General features: G+C 45.5%; 1 protein-coding gene across 4 annotated transcripts in view; it reads right to left on the reverse strand.

Moving 5' to 3' along the window:
- mmp16b (matrix metallopeptidase 16b (membrane-inserted)) overlaps positions 1 to 21,992 on the reverse strand; it is a 47,003-nt gene extending 25,011 nt beyond the window's left edge. For 2 of the 4 annotated variants that reach the window (XM_052476717.1, XM_052476715.1), the window contains exons 1-4: positions 21,561 to 21,992; positions 13,353 to 13,501; positions 8,146 to 8,160; positions 4,866 to 4,982 (exon numbers count right to left, since the gene is read on the reverse strand). In XM_052476717.1, the coding sequence (XP_052332677.1) occupies positions 4,866 to 4,982; positions 8,146 to 8,160; positions 13,353 to 13,501; positions 21,561 to 21,689 (410 nt within the window). In that variant the 5' untranslated portion in view covers positions 21,690 to 21,992. The remainder of the gene's footprint in view (positions 1 to 4,865; positions 4,983 to 8,145; positions 8,161 to 13,352; positions 13,502 to 21,560) is intronic. The other 2 variants (XM_052476718.1, XM_052476716.1) reach the window with 1 other exon arrangement.
- Positions 21,993 to 22,228: the final 236 nt, after the last annotated feature.

A 22,228-nucleotide genomic window follows, 5' to 3' on the forward strand; every position in this document is an offset into this window, starting at 1 on the left:
AATTTTTGCTTAACTTTTCGCTTTAGGGAAAACATAAGAAATAGCGCAAGAACATAACATTTTTGAGGAATAGCAACTTTGCTTAACTTGATAAGTCTAAACTTAAGGGAAAAATAGCAGTAAAGAAGAAGTGTCTTCTTAGGTTTTGTGAATCTGGGTCCTGATGTTAAGAGACAAAATATAAAAGAGTGTAAAACCGATGGTGTAATCCATCCTTTGTGGGGTTTTGAGGGGTGGGGGGGGGTGTAGAGTTGGATGGTACCACCAGTTAGACGAGCCATTGTGCACTGGTAAGACAATATAAGACATTGACAATACTTGGAAGAAAATATTTAACACCTTGCTACATTTCACATCATTAAGATGAAGCTTTAGCACAAAGCAGGCCCCAACAAAAACAGCATTTTAAATATAGAAAAACAGACAGAAGCACATATCTGCCCAAATTCAAACCACCTCTCCCACTATTGCCTGGGGAGAATATTCTCTAAAATGGATGATGAGGCACTCTAAAAGTTTCACTTTTAAACTATTCCAACAAGCCCAGCAGCTTTCACTGCACTTTTAACATGGCTGTCGTTATCAGTCGTTTGCAGACGGTGAGAGCGAGAGAAATCTTCTTCCCCTCGTTTTCTCTCCCCAACTCATTTTTACAGAGCGAGTGCAGCCAGACAGCACAGCCAAGCAGACTGACATTCCATTAGAAGAGGTGCCTCATCAATCCACATGCAAGAAGGAAGGAAGGATTTGAATAAATTTACAGAGTTATCGTCTATGCCGGCTGTAACCTGTCAATTTCCCACTGCGCTGAGGAGGACCCGTTATCCTGCTCTCTCAGACCCCATTAGCAATGGTGATGAGATGGGGAATTAGAATATTTTGGTAAGATTATTGGATGATTTACATAGAGAATCTTAGAGAATTGGACAAGAGAAACGTTGTCCTCGATCATCCTTGCTATTGAAATGAAGTAGTTTGTCTGCTGATATTCTTAAAATGCAAACAAAAGTTAACTGCAAAGGAATGCAAAGAAGAGGTTGAAAAACATTCCATAACTTTATTCTGTTCTCTAACTTGACTTCTATTTACACACTAAATGTTATTCTGTGTAAATCCATTTCTGTGTTGAGCCCATATGTGCTGTATCCAAGGAAATGCAGAGGGCATATGAGACCAAGGCGAAAGAGAGTGGAAGAGAGAGTGAGAACACAAATTAATAGCTACACTGACAAACATGGAACCCTATAATAATAGTTGACTAACGTCGCTCACCTTTAGGTGATGTGTGTACGTGCCGGCCTACGTCTCTTACCTGTAGGTGATGTGTGTACGTGCCGGCCTACGTCTCTCACCTTTAGGTGATGTGTGTACGTGCCGGCCTACGTCTCTCACCTTTAGGTGATGTGTGTACGTGCCGGCCTACGTCTCTCACCTTTAGGTGATGTGTGTACGTGCCGGCCTACGTCTCTCACCTGTAAGTGATGTGTGTACGTGTGGTGATGTGTGTACGTGCCAGCCTCACGTCTCTCACCTTTAGGTGATGTGTGTGTACGTGTCTCTCACCTGTAAGTGATGTGTGTACGTGCCAGCCTACGTCTCTCACCTGTAGGTGATGTGTGTACGTGCCGGCCTACGTCTCTCACCTGTAAGTGATGTGTGTACGTGCCGGCCTACGTCTCTCACCTGTAGGTGATGTGTGTACGTGCCGGCCTACGTCTCTCACCTGTAGGTGATGTGTGTACGTGCCGGCCTACGTCTCTCACCTTTAGGTGATGTGTGTACGTGCCGGCCTACGTCTCTCACCTTTAGGTGATGTGTGTACGTGCCGGCCTACGTCTCTCACCTGTAGGTGATGTGTGTACGTGCCGGCCTACGTCTCTCACCTTTAGGTGATGTGTGTACGTGCCGGCCTACGTCTCTCACCTTTAGGTGATGTGTGTACGTGCCGGCCTACGTCTCTCACCTTTAGGTGATGTGTGTACGTGCCGGCCTACGTCTCTCACCTGTAAGTGATGTGTGTACGTGCTGGCCTACGTCTCTCACCTTTAGGTGATGTGTGTACGTGCCGGCCTACGTCTCTCACCTGTAGGTGATGTGTGTACGTGCCGGCCTACGTCTCTCACCTTTAGGTGATGTGTGTACGTGCCGGCCTACGTCTCTCACCTGTAGGTGATGTGTGTACGTGCCGGCCTACGTCTCTCACCTGTAAGTGATGTGTGTACGTGCCGGCCTACGTCTCTCACCTGTAAGTGATGTGTGTACGTGCCGGCCTACGTCTCTCACCTGTAGGTGATGTGTGTACGTGCCGGCCTACGTCTCTCACCTTTAGGTGATGTGTGTACGTGCCGGCCTACGTCTCTCACCTGTAAGTGATGTGTGTACGTGCCGGCCTACGTCTCTCACCTGTAGGTGATGTGTGTACGTGCCGGCCTACGTCTCTCACCTGTAGGTGATGTGTGTACGTGCCGTGCCGGCTTTAGGTGATGTGTGTACTGCCGTCTCTCACCTTTAGGTGATGTGTGTCTCTCACCTTTAGGTGCCGGCCTACGTCTCTCACCTGTAGGTGATGTGTGTACGTGCCGGCCTACGTCTCACCTCACCTGTAAGTGATGTGTGTACGTGCCGGCCTGTCTCACCTGTAGGTGATGTGTGTACGTGCCGGCCTACGTCTCTCACCTGTAAGTGATGTGTGTACGTGCCGGCCTACGTCTCTCACCTGTAAGTGATGTGTGTACGTGCCGGCCTACGTCTCTCACCTGTAAGTGATGTGTGTACGTGCCGGCCTACGTCTCTCACCTGTAAGTGATGTGTGTACGTGCCGGCCTACGTCTCTCACCTGTAAGTGATGTGTGTACGTGCCGGCCTACGTCTCTCACCTGTAGGTGATGTGTGTACGTGCCGGCCTACGTCTCTCACCTTTGATGTGTGTAGGTGATGTGATGTACGTGCCGGCCTACGTCTCTCACCTGTAATGTGATGTGTCTCTCACCTGTAGGTGATGTGTGTACGTGGCCTACGTCTCTCACCTGTAAGTGATGTGTGTGATGTGTGTGCCAGCCTCTCTCACCTGTCTCTCACCTGTAAGTGATGTGTGTACGTGCCGGCCTACGTCTCTCACCTGTAAGTGATGTGTGTACGTGCTGGCCTACGTCTCTCACCTGTAAGTGATGTGTGTACGTGCCAGCCTCTCACCTGTAGGTGATGTGTGTACTGCTCACCTGTAAGTGATGTGTGTACGTGCCGGCCTGCCGGCGTCTCTCACCTGTAAGTGATGTGTGTACGTGCCGGCCTACGTCTCTCACCTGTAAGTGATGTGTGTACGTGCCAGCCTACGTCTCTCACCTTTAGGTGATGTGTGTACGTGCCGGCCTCTCTCACGTCTCTCACCTGTAAGTGATGTGTGTACGTGCCGGCCTCACGTCTCTCACCTGTAAGTGATGTGTGTACGTGCCGGCCTCGTCTCTCACCTTTAGGTGATGTGTGTACGTGCCGGCCTACGTCTCTCACCTGTAAGTGATGTGTGTACGTGCCAGCCTACGTCTCTCACCTGTAAGTGATGTGTGTACGTGCCGGCCTCGTCTCTCACCTGTAAGTGATGTGGTGATGTGTGTACGTGCCGGCCTACGTCTCTCACCTGTAAGTGATGTGTGTCTCTCACGTGCTGGCCTACGTCTCTCACCTTTAGGTGATGTGTGTACGTGCCGGCCTACGTCTCTCACCTGTAAGTGATGTGTGTACGTGCCGGCCTGCACGTCTCTCACCTTTAGGTGATGTGTGTACGTGTCTCTCACCTTTAGGTGATGTGTGTGCGTGCCACCTTTAGGTGACGTCTCTCACCTTTAGGTGATGTGTGTACGTGCCGGCCTACGTCTCTCACCTGTAATTGATGTGTGTACGTGCCGGCCTACGTCTCTTACCTTTAGGTGATGTGTGTACGTGCCGGCCTACGTGCCGGCCTGCGTCTCTCACCTGTAAGTGATGTGTGTACGTGCCGGCCTACGTCTCTCACCTGTAAGTGATGTGTGTACGTGCCGGCCTACGTCTCTCACCTTTAGGTGATGTGTGTACGTGCCGGCCTACGTCTCTCACCTGTAAGTGATGTGTGTACGTGCCGGCCTCTCTCACGTCTCTCACCTGTAGGTGATGTGTGTACGTGCCGGCCTACGTCTCTCACCTTTAGGTGATGTGTGTACGTGCCGGCCTCACGTGATGTGTGTACTCACCTCACCTTAGGTGATGTGTGTACGTGCCGGCCTACGTCTCTCACCTTTAGGTGATGTGTGTACGTGCCGGCCTACGTCTCTCACCTTTAGGTGATGTGTGTACGTGCCGGCCTACGTCTCTCACCTGTAAGTGATGTGTGTGACGTGCCGGCCTACGTCTCTCACCTGTAAGTGATGTGTGTACGTGCCGGCCTCACGTCTCTCACCTGTAGGTGATGTGTGTACGTGCCGGCCTACGTCTCTCACCTTTAGGTGATGTGTGTACGTGCCGGCCTACGTCTCTCACGTGCCGGCCTCGTCTCTTACCTTTAGGTGATGTGTGTACGTGCCGGCCTACGTCTCTTACCTTTAGGTGATGTGTGTACGTGCCGGCCTCTCACGGTGATGTTTGTACTCTCACCTTTGTAGGTGATGTGTGTACGTGCCGGCCTACGTCTCTCACCTGTAGGTGATGTGTGTACGTGCCGGCCTACGTCTCTCACCTGTAGGTGATGTGTGTACGTGCCGGCCTACGTCTCTCACCTGTAGGTGATGTGTGTACGTGCCGGCCTACGTCTCTTACCTGTAAGTGATGTGTGTACGTGCCGGCCTACGTCTCTCACCTGTAGGTGATGTGTGTACGTGCCGGCCTACGTCTCTTACCTGTAAGTGATATGTGTTCGTTGCCACTTCTGCCCCGTCAGTGCATACCTCCGCTTCCGCGACCTCGAGTTGCCTTTTAGTTTGTCTGGATTCCCACACCTCGGCCTTTTCATCCAACTAAGGAGGGAGGAAGTGGAGGTTGAAGAGAAGGAAAAAGAAGGGATGGGGATGACAAGAGTTGGTTAGATAAGTACAAGAATCTGGTGACAGATATACCTACAGGATGTTTAACTGGTTATATTTGATGCCACAACAAGCACTACTCTGAACTAGAATACCCTACATATTTCCTTACATACTGCGGTTCAGTGGACAATGGGACAAGTGGTTCCCACTGTAAAATAGAGCTGCTTCATACTACCCCTAATAACTACATACTGTACAGTATGTACCTTTTTCAAATGTATATTTCAGAATCATCAACAAGATTCAGCCGTGGGCTGATTTCTTTTTTCTTTTTTTCTCTCTTTTTTTTTGTCTGGAGACGATGGTCAGGGGGCCGGAACATACAGTAGACTGCAAAATGCAAACTGACCGCAAGAAGCCAAAACAGATATAATATTTGTCAAAGATCACATATAAACCTAATTTTATTAGTCACATGTGCCAAATACAACAGGTGTAGTAGACCTTACAGTGAAATGCTTACTTATGAGCCCCTAACCAACAATGTAGTTGGTAAAAAAAACACACACACACACACACACACACACACACACACACACACACACACACACACACACACACACACACACACACACACACACACACACACACACACACACACACACACACACATATATGAATAAAAGTAACAAGTAATTAAAGAGCAGCAGTAAAATAACAATAGGGAGACTAAATGCAAGGGGTTACTGGTACAGAGTCAATGTGCGGGGGGCACCGGTTAGTCGAAGTAATCTCTCCATGCGTGGGAATACTTTGGAGCAGATTTACAAAATGTAAATGCCTTGGAGCTGTTTTTCTGGGGGTTTTATTGTCCAACAATAAATAATAATAATAATAATAATAATAATAATAATAATAAAAAAATGTACCTATCAAAACATTGGGGGCAAATAAAATCCCCTGTGGGCCGCTATTTGGGGAACTGGTATATATACTATATTACATTTTTAGTGCCAAACAAAAACATATGAAGAGTTTCATTCCAAAACGCGATATATGCATTTTCAGACATATTTTGAGAAAGAGATCATGTTTCATCTTACCATAACCTGGGCTAGTGAAAAGACACATGATTTTATTTGAAATATTTTATTTTAGAGAGACAAATAATCATGTTTTGTGGTAAACGCTATAAACCCACCCCAAACAACAGACCTCCAATATAAAAATGATCCTGATTGTGTTTTAGACAGTATCGATACATAAATAAATATTAAAATAGTACATTTGTTTCAACTATACTGTGCAAATATCACATAGCCAGTTTATTGTATCCAGAGGGTGAACAGTCTATACAATGTGTGTTTTCTTTTTGGACATTTAAGCAACTTACGCAACAATTTTATGGGGGTTTTACAGGTTTTTCGTTTAGGATAAATAAAGGGAAGCTTTTTCAGTTTGATTATATACACTTTAGGGAAGGATTTAAGGAATAATAAAGACATTGAAAGTCTCTTGCAATTCATTTGCCGGTGAAAGATGAATTGATTCTTATTGTCGGAGTGACACAGCACGCTGTTTGCAGCCTCTGTATGTTTGCAGACAGTAGCCTATTGTTCCCCATTAGTAGATCTTGGCTCTCTCCTTTTGTTTAGAAAGGTTCTATGGGCCAAGAGGAATAGATATCACAGGCTTCAAACTGTCAAAGGGATCCATAACAAAAAAGTCCAGGATCACTCAAGAGCTCAAAGCTTACGTAACGCTAGGTAGCACGGGAACAGCTGAGAGTGACAGTGGTCTACGCATCTGGCTGACTAAGCCACGGGTTAGCCTAAATGAATAAGATATGTTTCTGATTATATTCCTAAGTGTGGCAAAAATATTTAGGGAAACTTAAACCTATGGGGTCGGTGTGTCCCCCATGGGACGGTTGAGCTAACGTAGGCTAATGTGATTAGCATGAGATTGTAAGTAACAAGAACATTTCCCAGGACATAGACATATTTGATATAGGCAGAAAGCTTAAATTCTTATTAATCTAACTGCACTGTCCAATTTACAGTAGCTATTACAGTGAAAGAATACCATGCTATTGTTTGAGGAGAGTGCACAGTTATGAACTTGAAAATGTATTAATAAACCAATTAGGCACATTTGGGAAGTCTTGAGACAACATTTTGAACAGAAATGCAATGGTTCATTGAACCAGTATAAAACGTTGCACGTACAATTCTGCCATCTAGTGGCCAAGATCTAAATTGCCCCTAACATGGAATAGTACATTATGGCCTTTCTCATTGCATTTCAAAGATGATGGGGGGACATGTTTTTTTCTTTGTATTATATTTTTTTTACCAGATCTAATGTGTTATATTCTCTTACATTAATTTCACATTTCCACAAACTTCAAAGTATTTCCTTTCAATTGGTATCCAGAATATGCATAGGTCCTGAGCTAGAGGCAGTTAGATTTGGGTATGTCATTTTAGCCCCAATTTTTTTTAAGGGTCCAATTCTTAAGAGGGTAACTCAACAGACAAATACAGTATAATGGACATGATTTGCTAAAATACTGACTTTTGTGCCAGCGACAAAACCCAGGAAAGTGGATAAAGATAGAAGCATTTTTAAAATATTGTTCTAATTGTAGATGATCAGTTACATAGCCTTTTTTAAAAATATTCCCAATGTAATGTTAATGGTTTCTAACATGGCTGCCATATAATTTTGAAGTATCATGTAAATGCATCATAATGCTAATTCTGTTCAAGGGAGCTAACATAGCTGCCATATAATGTTGTAGTGTTATGTCAATGTATCCTACTGAAGAAACCTCAATGTCCCATCTCTCTAAACACATGGCTCTGGTATGAAACATTCAATTCAGGTGAAAAAATGCAAATGTACATTTTTTTCATTTATCACGTTTTGAAAATAAACACTTTTCATATTATAGTACGCCACAAAAGTGAATGTATTACCATAAAAATGTGACAGCTAGCTGAATTAAATGGTTCTTTCCATTCTGAGAAAAAAGTGGTGAGACTGAGTGTTGGCCAGACTAGAGCTTCAATGACTGATCTATTTCCATTCAAACCCATGCAACACATGGAATACTGTGCTCACACATAATATGTCAAATGTAGAGCCTCACCTTAGTGTGATATCACTTCATCAATTAAGCAAGAAGGGGAAGAATGAAAAGAGTTCAAATCTCACTTGGCACGTGGCTGCTGGTTAGAGGTCAAATCAAAACAAATGTTATTTGTCACATACACATGGTTAGCAGATGTTAATATAGGTGGAGTGAAATGCTTGTGCTTCTAGTTCCGACAGGCTACTTTATCATTGGTAATAATTACTTTTTTTGTTTCCTATTTTCCAGTGGTGTAAAAAGTATCCAATTGTTATACTTGAGTAAAAGTAAAGATACCTTAATATAAAATGACTCAAGTAAAAGTGGAAGTCACCCAATAAAATACTTCTTAAGAAAAATATTTGGGTTTTAAATATACTTAAGTAACAAAGGTAAATGTAATTAGTAAATATAGTAAAACAAGTTTACTTTTTTATTTAACCTTTATTTAACAAGAAAGTTTGACACTGTAAAAGTATAAGTCATTTAAAATTCCTTATATTAAGCAAACCGGATGGCACAATTTTCATGTTTTTATTTTATTTACGGATAGCTAGGGGCACACTCCAACATTCAGACATAATTTACACACAAAGCATTTGTGTTTAGTGAGTCCGCCAGATCAGAGGCAGTAGATATGACCAGGGATGTTCTCTTGATGAAAGTGTGTGAATTGCATTCAAAATGTAATGAGTACTTTTGAGTGTCAGGGAAAATGTGTGGAGTAAAAAGTACAATATTTTCTTTATGATCAAATCAAAGTGTATTTTTCACGTGTACCAAATACAACAGGTGACAGTAAAATGCTTACTTACAGGCTCTAACCAATGGTGCGGGAAAAAAGGTGTGTGTGTGTGTGGGTAAGTGAAGAAATAAAACAACAGTAAGAGGGGTTGGGGGGGAAGCACACAATGCAAATAGTCTGGGTAACCATTTGGTTACCTATTCAGGAGTTTTATGGCTTGGGGGTAAAAACTGTTGAGAAGCCGTTTTGTCCTAGACTTGGCACTCCAGTACCGCTTGCGATGCGGTAGTAGAGAGAACAGTCTATGACTGGGGTGGCTGGGGTCTTTGACAATTTTCAGGGTCTTCCTCTGACACCGCCTGGTGTGGAGGTCCTGGATGGCAGAAACCATTGCCCCAGTGATTTACTGGGCCGTACGCACTACCCTCTGAAGTGCCTTGTGGTCGGAGGCCGAGCAATTGCCGTACCAGGCAGTGATGCAACCGGTCAGGATGCTCTCGATGTTGCAGCTGTAGAAACCTTTTGAGGATATCAGGACCCATGCCAAATCTTTTTAGTTTCCTGAGGGGGAATAGGTTTTGTCGTGCCCGCTTCACGACTGTCTTGGTGTGTTTGGACCATTCTAGTTTGTTGTTGATGTGGACACCAAGGAACTTGAAGCTCTCAACCTGCTCCACTACAGTCCCGTCGATGAGAATGGGGACGTGCTCGGTGCTCCTTTTCCTGTAGTCCACAATCATCTCCTTAGTCTTGGTTACGTTGAGGGATAGGTTTGTTATTCTGGCACCACCCGGCCAGGTCTCTGACCTCCTCCCTATAGGCTGTCTCGTCGTTGTCGGTGATCAGGCATACCACTGTTGTGTCGTCAGCAAACTTAATTCTGGTGTTGGAGTCGTACCTGGCCATGCAGTCGTGGGTGAACAGGGAGTACAGGAGGGGACTGAGCTGAAGTAAAAGTTGTCAAAAAGATAAATAGTAAAGTATAGTATTTTTACTGAAGTAATTTACACCACTGCTATTTTCACTGATATACTCAGTCCCATTCAGTTTTTAAGTAATGAAAAATGGTTTATTGTGATTTAGATGACTCAATGGTCCTCAATGTGAGTTTACTGTAGATGTGTTAATATGTGAATGTGAATGACAGAGATGCCTCTCTTCGCGTTCTTAGGAAATTATGCAGTATTTTTTTTAAATTATTAATTATTTCTTACATTGTACCCCAGGAAATCTTAAGTCTTATTACATACAGCTGGGAAGAACTATTGGATATAAGAGCAACGTCAACTTACCAACATTACGACCAGGAATACGACTTTCCCAAAGTGGATCCTCTGTTCGGACCAACACCCAGGACAATGGATCTGATCCCAGTAGGCGGCCCAAAACAATGGCGCCGCAGAAGGGTCAGACGGAGCGGCCTTCTGGTCAGGATCCGTAGATGGGCACATCGCTCACCGCTCCCGAGTATACTAATCACCAATGTCCAGTCTCTTGACAACAAGGTAGACGAAATTCGAGCAAGGGTTGCCTTCCAGACAGACATCTGAGATTGTAACATTCTCTGTTTCACGGAAACATGGCTCTCTCGGGATACGTTATCAGAGTCGGTACAGCCACCGGGCTTCTCCATGCATCGCGCCGACAGAGATAAACACCTCTCTATGAAGAGGAAGGGCGGGTGTGTATGCTTTATGTTTAATGACTCATGGTGTAATCATAACAACATACAGGAACTCAAGTCCTTCTGCTCACTCGACCGAATTCCTTACAATCAAATGCTGGCCATTTTACCTACCAAGAGAATTCTCGTCAGTTAGTCACAGCTGTGTACATTCCCCCTCGAATGAACACCAAGACGGCCCTTAAGGAACTTCATTGGACTCTTATGTAAACTGGAAACCATATATCCGGGGGCTGCATTTATTTTAGATTGGGATTTTAACAAAGCAAATTTTATGACAAGGCTACCTAAATGCTATCAGCATATTGATTGCACGACTTGCAGGGATAATACTCTTTATCACTGCTACTCTAACTTTCGCAATGCATACAAAGCCCTCCCTTTGGCAAATCCGACCACAATGCCATCTTGCTCGATCCGTCTTATTGGCAGAACCTCAAAGGGGATGTACCAGTGACGAGAACCATTCAACGCTGGTCTGAGCAATCGAAAGCCACACTTTAAGATTGTTTTGATCACGCAGACTGGAATATGTTCTGGTCAGCCTCAGAGAACAACATTGACCTATATGCTGACTCGATTAGTGTGTTTATTAAGAAGTAGATAGGAGATGTTGTACCCACTGTGACTATTAAAACCTTCCTTAACCAGAAACCGTGTATGTATGGCAGCATTTGCGCAAAACTGAAAGCGCGATTCACCGCATTTAACCATGGAGAGAGGTCTGGAAATATGGCTGAATTTAAACAGTGTAGTTATTTCCTCCACAAGTCAATCAAACAAGCGAAACGCCAGAACAGGGACAAGTTGGAGTCGCAATTCAATGTTTCAATTTCGAGACGTATGTGGCATGACCATGGAAATCACAGACTTACAAAAACAAAAACAGCCACGTCACGGACGTCGACATCAGGCTTCCAGACAATCTAAAACACCTTTTCCCGCTTTGAGGCTAATACAGTTCCACCGTCGCGACTCACTAACAAAGACTGTGTCCCCCCTCTCCTTCTCAATGGCTGACGTGAGTAAAACATTTAAACTTGTTAACCCTCCCAAGGCTGGTGGCCCGGATGGCATCCCTAGCCGCGTCCTCAGAGCATGCGCAAACCAGCTGGCTGGTGTGTTTTACGGACATATTCAATCACTCCCTATCAAATCTATCCCAGTCTGTTGTCCCCACATGCTTCAAGATGGTTACCATTGTTCCTGTACCCAAGAAGGCAAAGATAACTGAACTAAATGACTACCTACCGGTAGCACTTACTTCTGCCATCATGGAGTGCTTTGAGAGGCTAGTCAAGGATCATATCACCGCCACCTTAGACCCACTTCAGTTTGCATACCGCCCCAACAGGTCCAAAGATGATGCACTCACCATCAAACTGCAAACTGCCCTATCCCATCTGGACAACAAGTAAGAATGCTGCTCATTGTCTACAGCTCAGCATTCAAACCCATAGTACCCTCTAAGCTCATCAAGCTGGAGCCCCTGGGTCTCAACCCCGCCCTGTGCAACTGGGTCATGGACTTTCTGATGGGCCGCCCCCAGGTGGTGACGGTAGGAAACAACATCTCCACTTCACTGACCCTCAACACTGGGGCCCCACAAGAGTGTGTGCTCAGTCCTCTCCTGTACTCCCTGTTCACCCACGACTGCGTGGCCATGCACGCCTCCAACTCAATCATCAAATTTTCAGACGACACAACAGTAGTGGGCCTGATCACCAACAACGACGAGACAGCCTATAGGGAGGAGGTGAGGGCACTTGGAGTGTAATGTCAGGAAACCAACCTCTCACTTAACGTCAACAAAACAAAGGAGATGATCGTGGACTTCAGGAAACAGCAGAGAGAGCACCCCCCGATCCACATCGAAGGGACATCAGTGGAGAAGGTGGAAAGTTTTACGTTCCTGGGTGTACTCATCACAGACAAACTGAAAGGGTCCACTCACACAGACAGTGTGGTGAAGAAGGCGCAACAGCGCCTCTTCAACCTCAGGAGGCTGAAGAAATTTGGCTTGTAACCCAAAACCCTGACAAACATTTACAGATGCACAATCGAGAGCATTCCGTCGAGTATCACTGCCTGGTACGGCAACTGCAGCACCCTCAACCGCAAGGCTCTCCAAAGGGTGGTGCTGTCTGCACAACGCATCCCTGGGAGCAAACTACCTGCCCTCCATGACACCTACAGCACCGCTGTCCCAGGAAGACCAAAAATATCATTAAGGACAATAACCACCCAAGCCATTGCCTGTGCCTGTTCACACCGCTATCATCCAGAAGGTGAGATCAGTACAGGTGCATCAAAGCTGGGACCAGAAAAAAAAACAGCTTCTATCTCGAGGCCATCAGACTGTTAAACAGCAATCACTAACTCAGAGAGGCTGCTACCTACATTGAGACCCAATCCCTGGGCACTTTATTAAATGGATCATTAGTCATTTTAAACAATGCCACTTTAAATAATGGCACTTTTATAATGTTTCCATGTCTTACAATCTTACATTACTCATATCACATGTATATACTGGGTTTTATACCATCTACTGCACCTTGCCTATCATCCATATACTTATATGTACATATTCTCATTCACCCCTTTAGATTTGTGTGTATTAGGTAGTTGTTGGGGAATTGTTAGATTACTTGTTAGATATTACTGCACTGTCGGGAACTATAAGCACAAGTATTTCACTACACTCATATTAACATCTGCTAACCATGTGTATGTGACCAGTAAAATTTGATTTGGTGTGTGTGTGTGTGTCCGTGTGTATGTGTGTCTACTCACTCTGTGGTCCTCTCATCCAGTGTCCCTGTAACATTGAGGCCGTAGATGCGCTGCATGGCTGCGATGGCTTGTTGCATGGTCTGGGCTGAACGCAGGATAGCCATTCTGGGGTCTGTGTGGGGAAGGTAGCCATACTTCTGTAGCCATCCCTACAGGAGAAAGGGAGGGAGGAGAGAGGGAGAGATTCATGCATTACTGTCCTTATTCATATCTGAAAGAAAGCTGACAAATGATGACATTACATCGCTATTACATGAGTTATAACAAAGCTACATTTTGGTAATCGTAACCGAGAGAAATGATAGGGAGAAAGGTCTGTCCTTGTTCATAAAGTCTCTAGTATGAGTCAAACTGATCTCTGCATCAAATACATTTTTATTTGTCACATGCGCTGAATACAACAGGTCCTTTTACAACGAGTCCTTTCCCAACAATGCAGAGTTAAAAGGTTTTTAAAAAACATAATAAAAAGGAAATGGTAACACAATAAAATATTTAATAACAGAAGAGCGGTAGCGAGTCAATGTGCAGGGGTGCAAAACAGTGGAGGTAATTGAGGTAGTATGTACATGTAGCAGCATCTGTGAAACTATGTGTGTGTGTGTGTGTGTGTGTGTGTGTGTGTGTGTGTGTGTGTGTGTGTGTGTGTGTGTGTGTGTGTGTGTGTGTGTGTGTGTGTGTGTGTGTGTGTGTGTTTTGTGTGTGTGAGCGTATGTAGTTTGTGTGTGTGCTGGTGTCAGTGTGGTATGTGTGTGGGGGTAGAGTCTAGTGAGTGTACATAGACCCAGTGCAAGAGAGAAGTTTTTTTAACTGGGGTCAATGCAAATAGTCCGGCTGTCTATATGACTAACTGTTCAACAGTCTTATGGCTTGTGGGTAGAAGCTGTCCAGTAGCCTATCATACAGAGAATCTCTGCATCATACAGTTCAGGTTCATAATTGATGGAGAACTCTTTGGATAGAAGTACCTCTGTTCCAACCTGAACATTGTTAGCCACATCCAACAGTATCCAGAGTTACAGGAACACTTGTTTTCTATAACCACCACCCATACACAGTGACACTGACACAGAAAGGGCTGCAGGTTCATATTTCAGGATGAACATTGTAACCCATATGGCTATGCCCAGTTACCCACAGTTACCCACATCCTTTCCAGTAACATTCACTCAGTGTTTTTGCCTATAACCAACACAGCTCAAAGCAGCCGCCCACACAGAGTGACACTGACACTCCTTCATTCAGTAGAGATTGAGTGTAGACCAGGGGTCATTGTTAGATCCTATCCCCGTTGATGGGATTCGAGAGCCACGAGGCAGCGAGGCAGGCGGCCACGCTCCACCACAGCTGTCCACACGCCAACCAGCTGCTGTTGCCTCGCTGTCACCATCATTACCCATCCTATGAGATGCTCCCGCTAATCCTCCATATATCTCTCCCTCCCTCCCTCAATCCCTGTATCTCTATCTCTCCCTCTCCGCTCCTCATTGAGCCAAACGCCTTGTTGTTGTTTGTCCATCTTTCCACCATCCCTTAATCATATGTAGCCAATGGTTGGTTGGTTGGTTAGTTGTTTGTTGCTAAGTCTGTGTATAGCTAAGGCCCAGGTTCTGGTTCCCAGGACTGAATAAGGGATTTGATTGTGCCATTTGACTTGGGATGGGATGAGAGAGAATAGTCTATGGTAGGCTAGGCCTATGCAGAGAATATGACAGCAGCAATTAATATGGTACAAGATATTCAACCCTGTCCCATTATGCAACTTGGATCACATCTTAATCTGCACAGCCATAAACCCACCAAATTTCCCTCGACAAAGAATAATAGTTTATAGCATAGTAGTCCCTTGCAAAAGTATTCAAACCCCTTGGATTTCTTCACATTTTATTGTGTTACATAGTGGGATTCAAATTGATTTAGTTGTCATTTTGTTCACAACAATCTACACAAAATAACATTACAAAAATGTAATAACTAAAATATAGTCGTTGCAAAAGATTTGAGTCAATATGTGTTAGAAACACCTTTTGGCATCAATTACAGCTTAGAGTCTTCTTGGGTAAGTCCAGTGGTGTAACAGAGGGTAGAAGCAGGTATAAGCCATATACCCACTTTTGTTGTGGGCATTGCCTACACTCACTTATTAATCCCCACAATGCGTATCAAAGTAGTATAGTGGAGATATAAGACATATCAATTAATAAGGCTGATGGAACAGATCAGAATGTTTAGCTTAAAAATGTTAAACTATTATTTCTTCACATTTTAAGTGCAGCAATCTGCACACGGCAGTAGGCCTGTGCGCAAACATTCCAAAATACTATTTGCGGGGGGAAAAACTTTCTAAAATGCGCAACACACATGCTAGAGGTTTCATGGACAGAGGTTGAAATATCCATTAGAAAGTTAGAAAAACAGGACATCTAAAGATGCTATAAGGATCCTGGGTTGCTAATATGACTGGGAAATGGCTTTTGCTGCTAGACAATGAAAAGTTGATTTGAGTATTCACAAAATAATTGCTTCCACCTTTCTATGGTGGAATTTTGTATATAGGCGACTTTGAAGCAAGGTAAGACATGAAGTCAAATGAAAAATATAGCGATGCTAATGATAGGCCTAACCGTCTTCTGGTAAATGGAAAGTCTTTCCCAAAAACCTTCTCAATTAAATGTAAACTAGCTACAAAGTAGCCTATGCCTACCTGGCAGAAATATATCATGATTATTTGCATCAATCCAGTGGCCATTTTCTCATCTCATGTGAGTAAAGAAAGAACCAAACAACAGTGCTTGGTGCCTGAACAGTTGAATTTAAAGGGAGACTCTTTAGATATTATTTTCCCCAGACCTAAAAAGTGCTCTTCTGATGTGGTTTAAGCATTTTTGTGGACTTCGAAATACAACAAAATTGGATGTTCTATATAAAAAAAATATACTTTGAGTGTAAAAAAATCTGAAACCTGTGAATTTATGAAACAGTTGACATCCTAATTTATCTATTTCAATAGTAGGCTGGCACGCCCTGATCTGTTTCACCTGTCTTTGTGATTGTCTCCACCCCCCTCCAGGTGTCGCCCATCTTCACCATTATCCCCTGTGTTGTTATACCTGTGTTCTCTATTTGTCTGTTGCCAGTTCGTTTTGTTTGTCAAGCTTACCAGTATTTGTCCTGTCAGCTCCTGTCTTTTCCCAGCCTCTCTTTTTCTCGCCCTCCTGTTTTTTTTACCCTTGCCTGTCTTGACCTTGAACCCGCCCGCCTGACCACTCTGCCTGACCCTGAGCCTGCCTGCCATCCTGTACCTTTGCCTCTGTTGCTTTAATAAATATTGTTACTTCGACACGGTCTTCATCTGGGTCTTACCGTATCCTGATAGCAAGAACTGGCCATGACTGACCCAGCAGACCTGGGCCAGCTGCGCGACGCCATCTCCTCCCAAGGAGCCACTATCGGGAGGCACGAGGAACTGCTTCGTGGCCTTATGGAGGGGGTCCAAACTTTGGTTGATCGCCCATGACCGGGCATTGGACGGTTTGCCCAGAGCAATTCCGCGGGTTGTCTGGGAGGCAGCTTAGCACGGTGGTAACCCCACAGCCCCTCAGTAACCCCACTGCTAACAGTGCCGTTTCATCGGTGACTCCACCTTCTCGGTGGAGAGTCGAGCACCTGTCGGGCGTTTCTAGCTCAGTATTCCCTCATTTTCGAGCTTCAGTCCTCCTCCTTCCCCTTGGATCGCTCCAAGATAGCCTATCTCATCATGCTGATGTCTGGGAGGGTTCTCACCTGGGCTACTGCTGTATGGGAACAGCAGCCGGCCATATGTGTTAGTCTGGAGGGATTCAGACTAACCGTTCTCCGGGAGAGAAGCTGCCCGGAGGCTAATCCAGCTTCGGCAAGGCTTCTACAGTGTAGTTTACTATGGATGTAGTTTACTATGGATTTCAGCACGTTGGCAGCGGAGAGTGTTTGGAACCAGGAAGCATGTTTGATATGTTCCTGCACGCGTCTCGGAGGAGGTCAAGGACGAGCTTGCTGATCGGGAGTTACCTATGGATCTCAATTCCCTTATCGCTTTGACCATCCGAATCGATGGGCGACTACGGGAACGATGGAGGGAGAGATTAGATTTTGATCGCACGCCCAAGTACCCCACCTTGCCTCTGAGTCAACTTGGAAGCTCCCGACAGTCTTGTTGCCAAGAGGACCAAGGATGCCCCGAGGGCTGCCCGAAGACGGCCGACTCACTGCTTCCTGGGCCAATGTCACTAGGCAGAGCTGGGCTATCGCCAGCGCAATGGAAATACAGGATCAACGCGAAGAGTTGTCTGTATTGCGGGACTCTTGTTAATTTTTTGTCCTCTTGTTCTCTAAAGAAGCCAGGCTTACTGGTAGGAGCAAGGACTCTGGTGGGCCATATGGAGAACATTCCTGCTTCCCCTGCTCACACCCCTTTTCATGCCATTCTACTGTGGGGAGACCAATCCAAGTCTCTCTGGGCTTTCATTGACTCTGGGGCTGACAAGAGTTTTTTGGACAGTACCCTGCCATTCCCATGGATGTTAGAGAGCTGGACGGGCACTCTATAGGCCGAGTCACCCACAACACCACTCCCAACCACCTACGGGTGTCAGGGAACCACAGTAAGGTTATCCAGTTTCCTGCTCATCAAGTCCCCTCTGATTCCCGTGGTATTGGGAATTATCCTGGCTCCAACCACACAATCCCCTCCTTAACTGGTCGACTGGTGCCTTCGTGGACTGGAGCCCGTTCTGCCACACTTATTGCCTGAAGTCAGCACAACGTGCCTCGGTACGTCTTCCTGGGGGCTCTGAACGTACCTTGGGCCTCTCCACCAATCGCGCAGAGTACCAGGACCTCCAGGATGTGTTCAGCAAGGCCCGGGAGACGTCGCTTCCACCGCATCGACCCTATGACTGCGGGATTGACATTCTCCCTAGCACCACGCTTCCCCCGAGGACGTCTGTACTCTGTCGGAACCGGAGACCAAGGCTATGGATACCTACAATGGGGACTCCCTAGCTGCTGGATTTATCCATCCCTCTTCCTCTCCCTCTAGCGCAGGCTTCTTCTTCGTGGAGAAAAAGGACAAGACCTTGCGCCTGTGCATTGACTACCGGGGACTCAACAACTTTACGGTTAAGAACCGTTACCTGCTACCATTCATCTCCTCGGCCTTTGAGCCACTCCCGGGGGCCATTGTGTTTTCCAAGCTGGATCTACGGAACGCCTACCACCTGGTGTGGATATGAGAGGGGGATGAGTGGAAGACCGCCTTCAACACAGCCAGTGGCCACTACGAGTATCTGGTCATGCCCTTCGGCCTCACCATGCTCCTGCTGTGTTCCAGGCTCTGGTGAATGATGTTCTCCGCGACATGTTGAACCAGTTCATCTTCGTCTACATTGATGACATCCTCGTCTTCTCCCTCTCTCCTCAAGAACACGTGTGCCATGTCCGGCAGGTCCTTCAAAACCTTCTGGAGAATCAGCTGTTTGTGAAGGCAGAGAAGTGCGAGTTCCATCGCTCCACCACCCCCTTTCTGGGTTACATCGTCTCTGCTGGGAGTGTCCAGATGGATCCCGGGAAGGTGAGAGCAGTGATGGATTGGCCTCAGTCTACGACCAGGGTGCAGCTGCAACGTTTTCTGGAATTAGCCAATTTCTATCGCCGCTTTATCCGGGGTTACATCACCCTGGATTCCCCCCTGTCAGCACTCACCTCGCCCAAGGTTCCGTTCATGTGGTCCCCAGCTGCTGACCAGGCATTCTGGGACCTCAAACATTGCTTCACCACAGCTCCCATCCTGGTTCATCCAGACCCATTTCGTCAGTTCGTGGTGGAGGCCATGCTTCGCACGTCGGAGTAGGGGCTGTCCTGTCCCAGGGTTCTGCCCTTGACCTCAAGCTACATCCCTGCGCCTTCTTCTCCCATCGCCTCAATGCCAAGGAAAGGAACTACGATACCTCCAGGTATCAACGACAAGCGGATTGCCATCGGACCCCAGCTCCCCGGTATCATCCCGGGCAGAAGGTATGGCTCTCCACCCGGGAGCTGCCCCTCCGGGTGGAGTCTCGCGAACTGTCCCCCCGGTTTATCGGCCCTTACCCAATCTCCAAGGTCATTAGCCCCTTTGATGTTCGTCTTCTGTTGTCCCGTACCCTTCATATACACCCCACCTTTCATGTGTCCCGTATCAAGCCTGTGTCTCACAGTCCCTTGTCTTCCAGGCCCACCCCTCCTCCCCGTGTCACCGATGGCCATCCGGCATACACGGTGAGACACCTCCTGAGGTTTTGAACATGGGGCAGGGGTTTCCAGTACCTGGTTGACTGGGAGGGTTATGGCCCGGAGGAGAGGTGCTGAGTCCCCGCTAAAAGGCATCCTGGACCCAGGCATCCTGGGGGAGAGACTGTCACGCCCTGATCTGTTTCACCTGTCTCTGTGATTGTCTCCACCCCCCTCCAGGTGTTGCCCATCTTCCCAATTATCCCATGTGTATTTATACCTGTGTTCTCTGTTTGTTGCCAGTTTCTTGTTTGTCAAGCTTACCAGTATTTGTCCTGTCAGCTCCTGTCTTTTCCCAGCCTCTCTTTTTCTCGCCCTCCTGGTTTTTGACCCTTGCCTGTCCTGACCTTGAACCCGCCTGCCTGACCACTCTGCCTGCCCCTGAGCCTGTCTGCCTTCCTGTACCTTTGCCCCTATCTGGATTTCTGACCTCTGCCTGACTTGACCCTGCCTGCCGTCCTGTCCTTTGCTTCTGTTGCTGTAATTAACATTGTTACTTCGACACGGTCTTCATCTGGTTCTTACCTTATCCTGATATTTGGCCTACTATTAACCTACTTGTACTGTACAGTTTGGGTTGGCCTGACTGTGAAAGACCAATATGGGATTGATCATTTTAGGAGCATAGCCTATGTCACTGTTTGTCATAAAAAATTTCAAACAAGGCACCTTTCCCTCGCCACAGGGGCCGTTTGGGAAATGTTTGTCAAAATTAGAGTATGCCCACTTCCACAATTAGAGTATACCTACTTCTCCAGGCACCACTAAAACACTGGTAAGTCTATAAGAGTTTTGCACACATGGATTGTACCATATTTGCCCATTATTCTTTTAAAAAAAATATTCAAGCTCTGTCAAGGGGTTGGGGATCATGGCTAGACAGCAATTTTCAAGTCTTGTCATAGATTTTCAAGCAGATTTAAGTCCAAACTGTAACTTGGTCACTCGGGAACATTCACTGTCTTCTTGGTAAGCAACATCAGTGTAGATTTGGCCTTGTGTCGTAGGTTATTGTCCTGCTGAAAGGTGAATTCCTTTCCCAGTCTCTGGTGTAAAGCAGACTGATGCAGGTTTTCCTCTAGGATTTTGCCTGTGTTTAGCTCCATCCCATTACTTTTTATCCTTAAACTCATCAGTATTTGCAGATATTAACCATATACTCGTACCATGATGCAGCCACCACCTGGCTTGAAAATTTCAATCTGTGCTTGAAATGTAATACTTGAATGAATGACTTTAGAGTTGTATGTATGGGGGACAGAGGAAGGGTAAGTCCACTTAACTTCTGTGATTATTATTATTATTATTATTTGTTAAACCACATTTTACTCTTGAAATAATGTAGGCTTACCTAAACAAAGGGGATGAATATATAACGACTGTATTTTGGTTCAGAATGTTTTATTTATGGTAAAAAAAAAAATATATATATATATATATATCCCACTTTGACACTACTGAGTATTTTGTGTAGAATGTTGACAAAATATGACAAATGAATGCATTTTAATCCCAGTATAAAATGTGAAGAAATCCAAGGGGTCTGCACACGCAAGGCACTGTATTATGATAACAAATATTGCAGTGAGATCGAATGAGAGGATGGGCGCTGGACCATCTCGTTCATGGTCGCCCATCCTCCCTCTCACCCGCTGTCCAAAGCAATAGCATGGGATGTTGTTCTTCTGACTTGTAAAAAATTATTGAACGGATAATCATCTTGAAACATGCATAAAATACAATGTTGCTATGTCATCTGGTCATGTTTATGTGATAATGTAGCCAGATAAATAACAGCAACCCTCGTCCACACGCAATGTTCTGCCACTCGAGCACAGGAGAGTGCATTGTCATTTATTATGAGCGACCGCGAAGCAATAGCAGGCCATGTATCTTACTTACCTCAACGCTGAATTGACGAATCTCTTCTCCGGACGCGGCGCATAAAATCCACAGCAAGAAATGCAAGCAGAACGCTGTTGCGTAAAGGCAATCCAATGGTTTTCTTTTAGAGGGGGATACTAAGGTCATAATGACCCGTTTTTCCCAAATGGGTTATTAGGAAAAACCGCCCGTCGTCTGATTTTTATTCGTGCGTCAAATGAAGAAAACCATCGGGCGAGCTGTCAAAGCCAAATTCCGAGACGTGCATAAAAGGACGACCGCGGTGGTTTTGTCAACCGGATAAAGTAAACCCAGATGACATGTATTATTTTCTCATGTTAGGCTGTGATAGAATTCGGCATGTTAGCTCCACCGCCCCAGTCACTATTATTTACATAGCTGATTTAGTTTATCCAGAGGCATCAATGGCCATGTACAGTAAGCATACCCCCCGAGTCTACGCCTGCGCTATGATGTCTCCAGCAGCGCAACACTCCACTTGACGGCGTAAAGACAAACGTCATGTAATGTACCCTGGTACAAGATTCTTTATGTACTGTGAGAATAGAAATAGCCAGAGACAGATGGAGCAATCATCCTTCAATATCCCCGATATCATTCAAGTATAGACTATTAAACGGTTATAACAATGTAATGTAATAACGGGCATATTAACAGTATTAATC

The sequence above is a fragment of the Oncorhynchus keta genome, chromosome 23 (genome assembly GCF_023373465.1).
Source record: "Oncorhynchus keta strain PuntledgeMale-10-30-2019 chromosome 23, Oket_V2, whole genome shotgun sequence".
Taxonomy (NCBI): domain Eukaryota; kingdom Metazoa; phylum Chordata; class Actinopteri; order Salmoniformes; family Salmonidae; genus Oncorhynchus; species Oncorhynchus keta.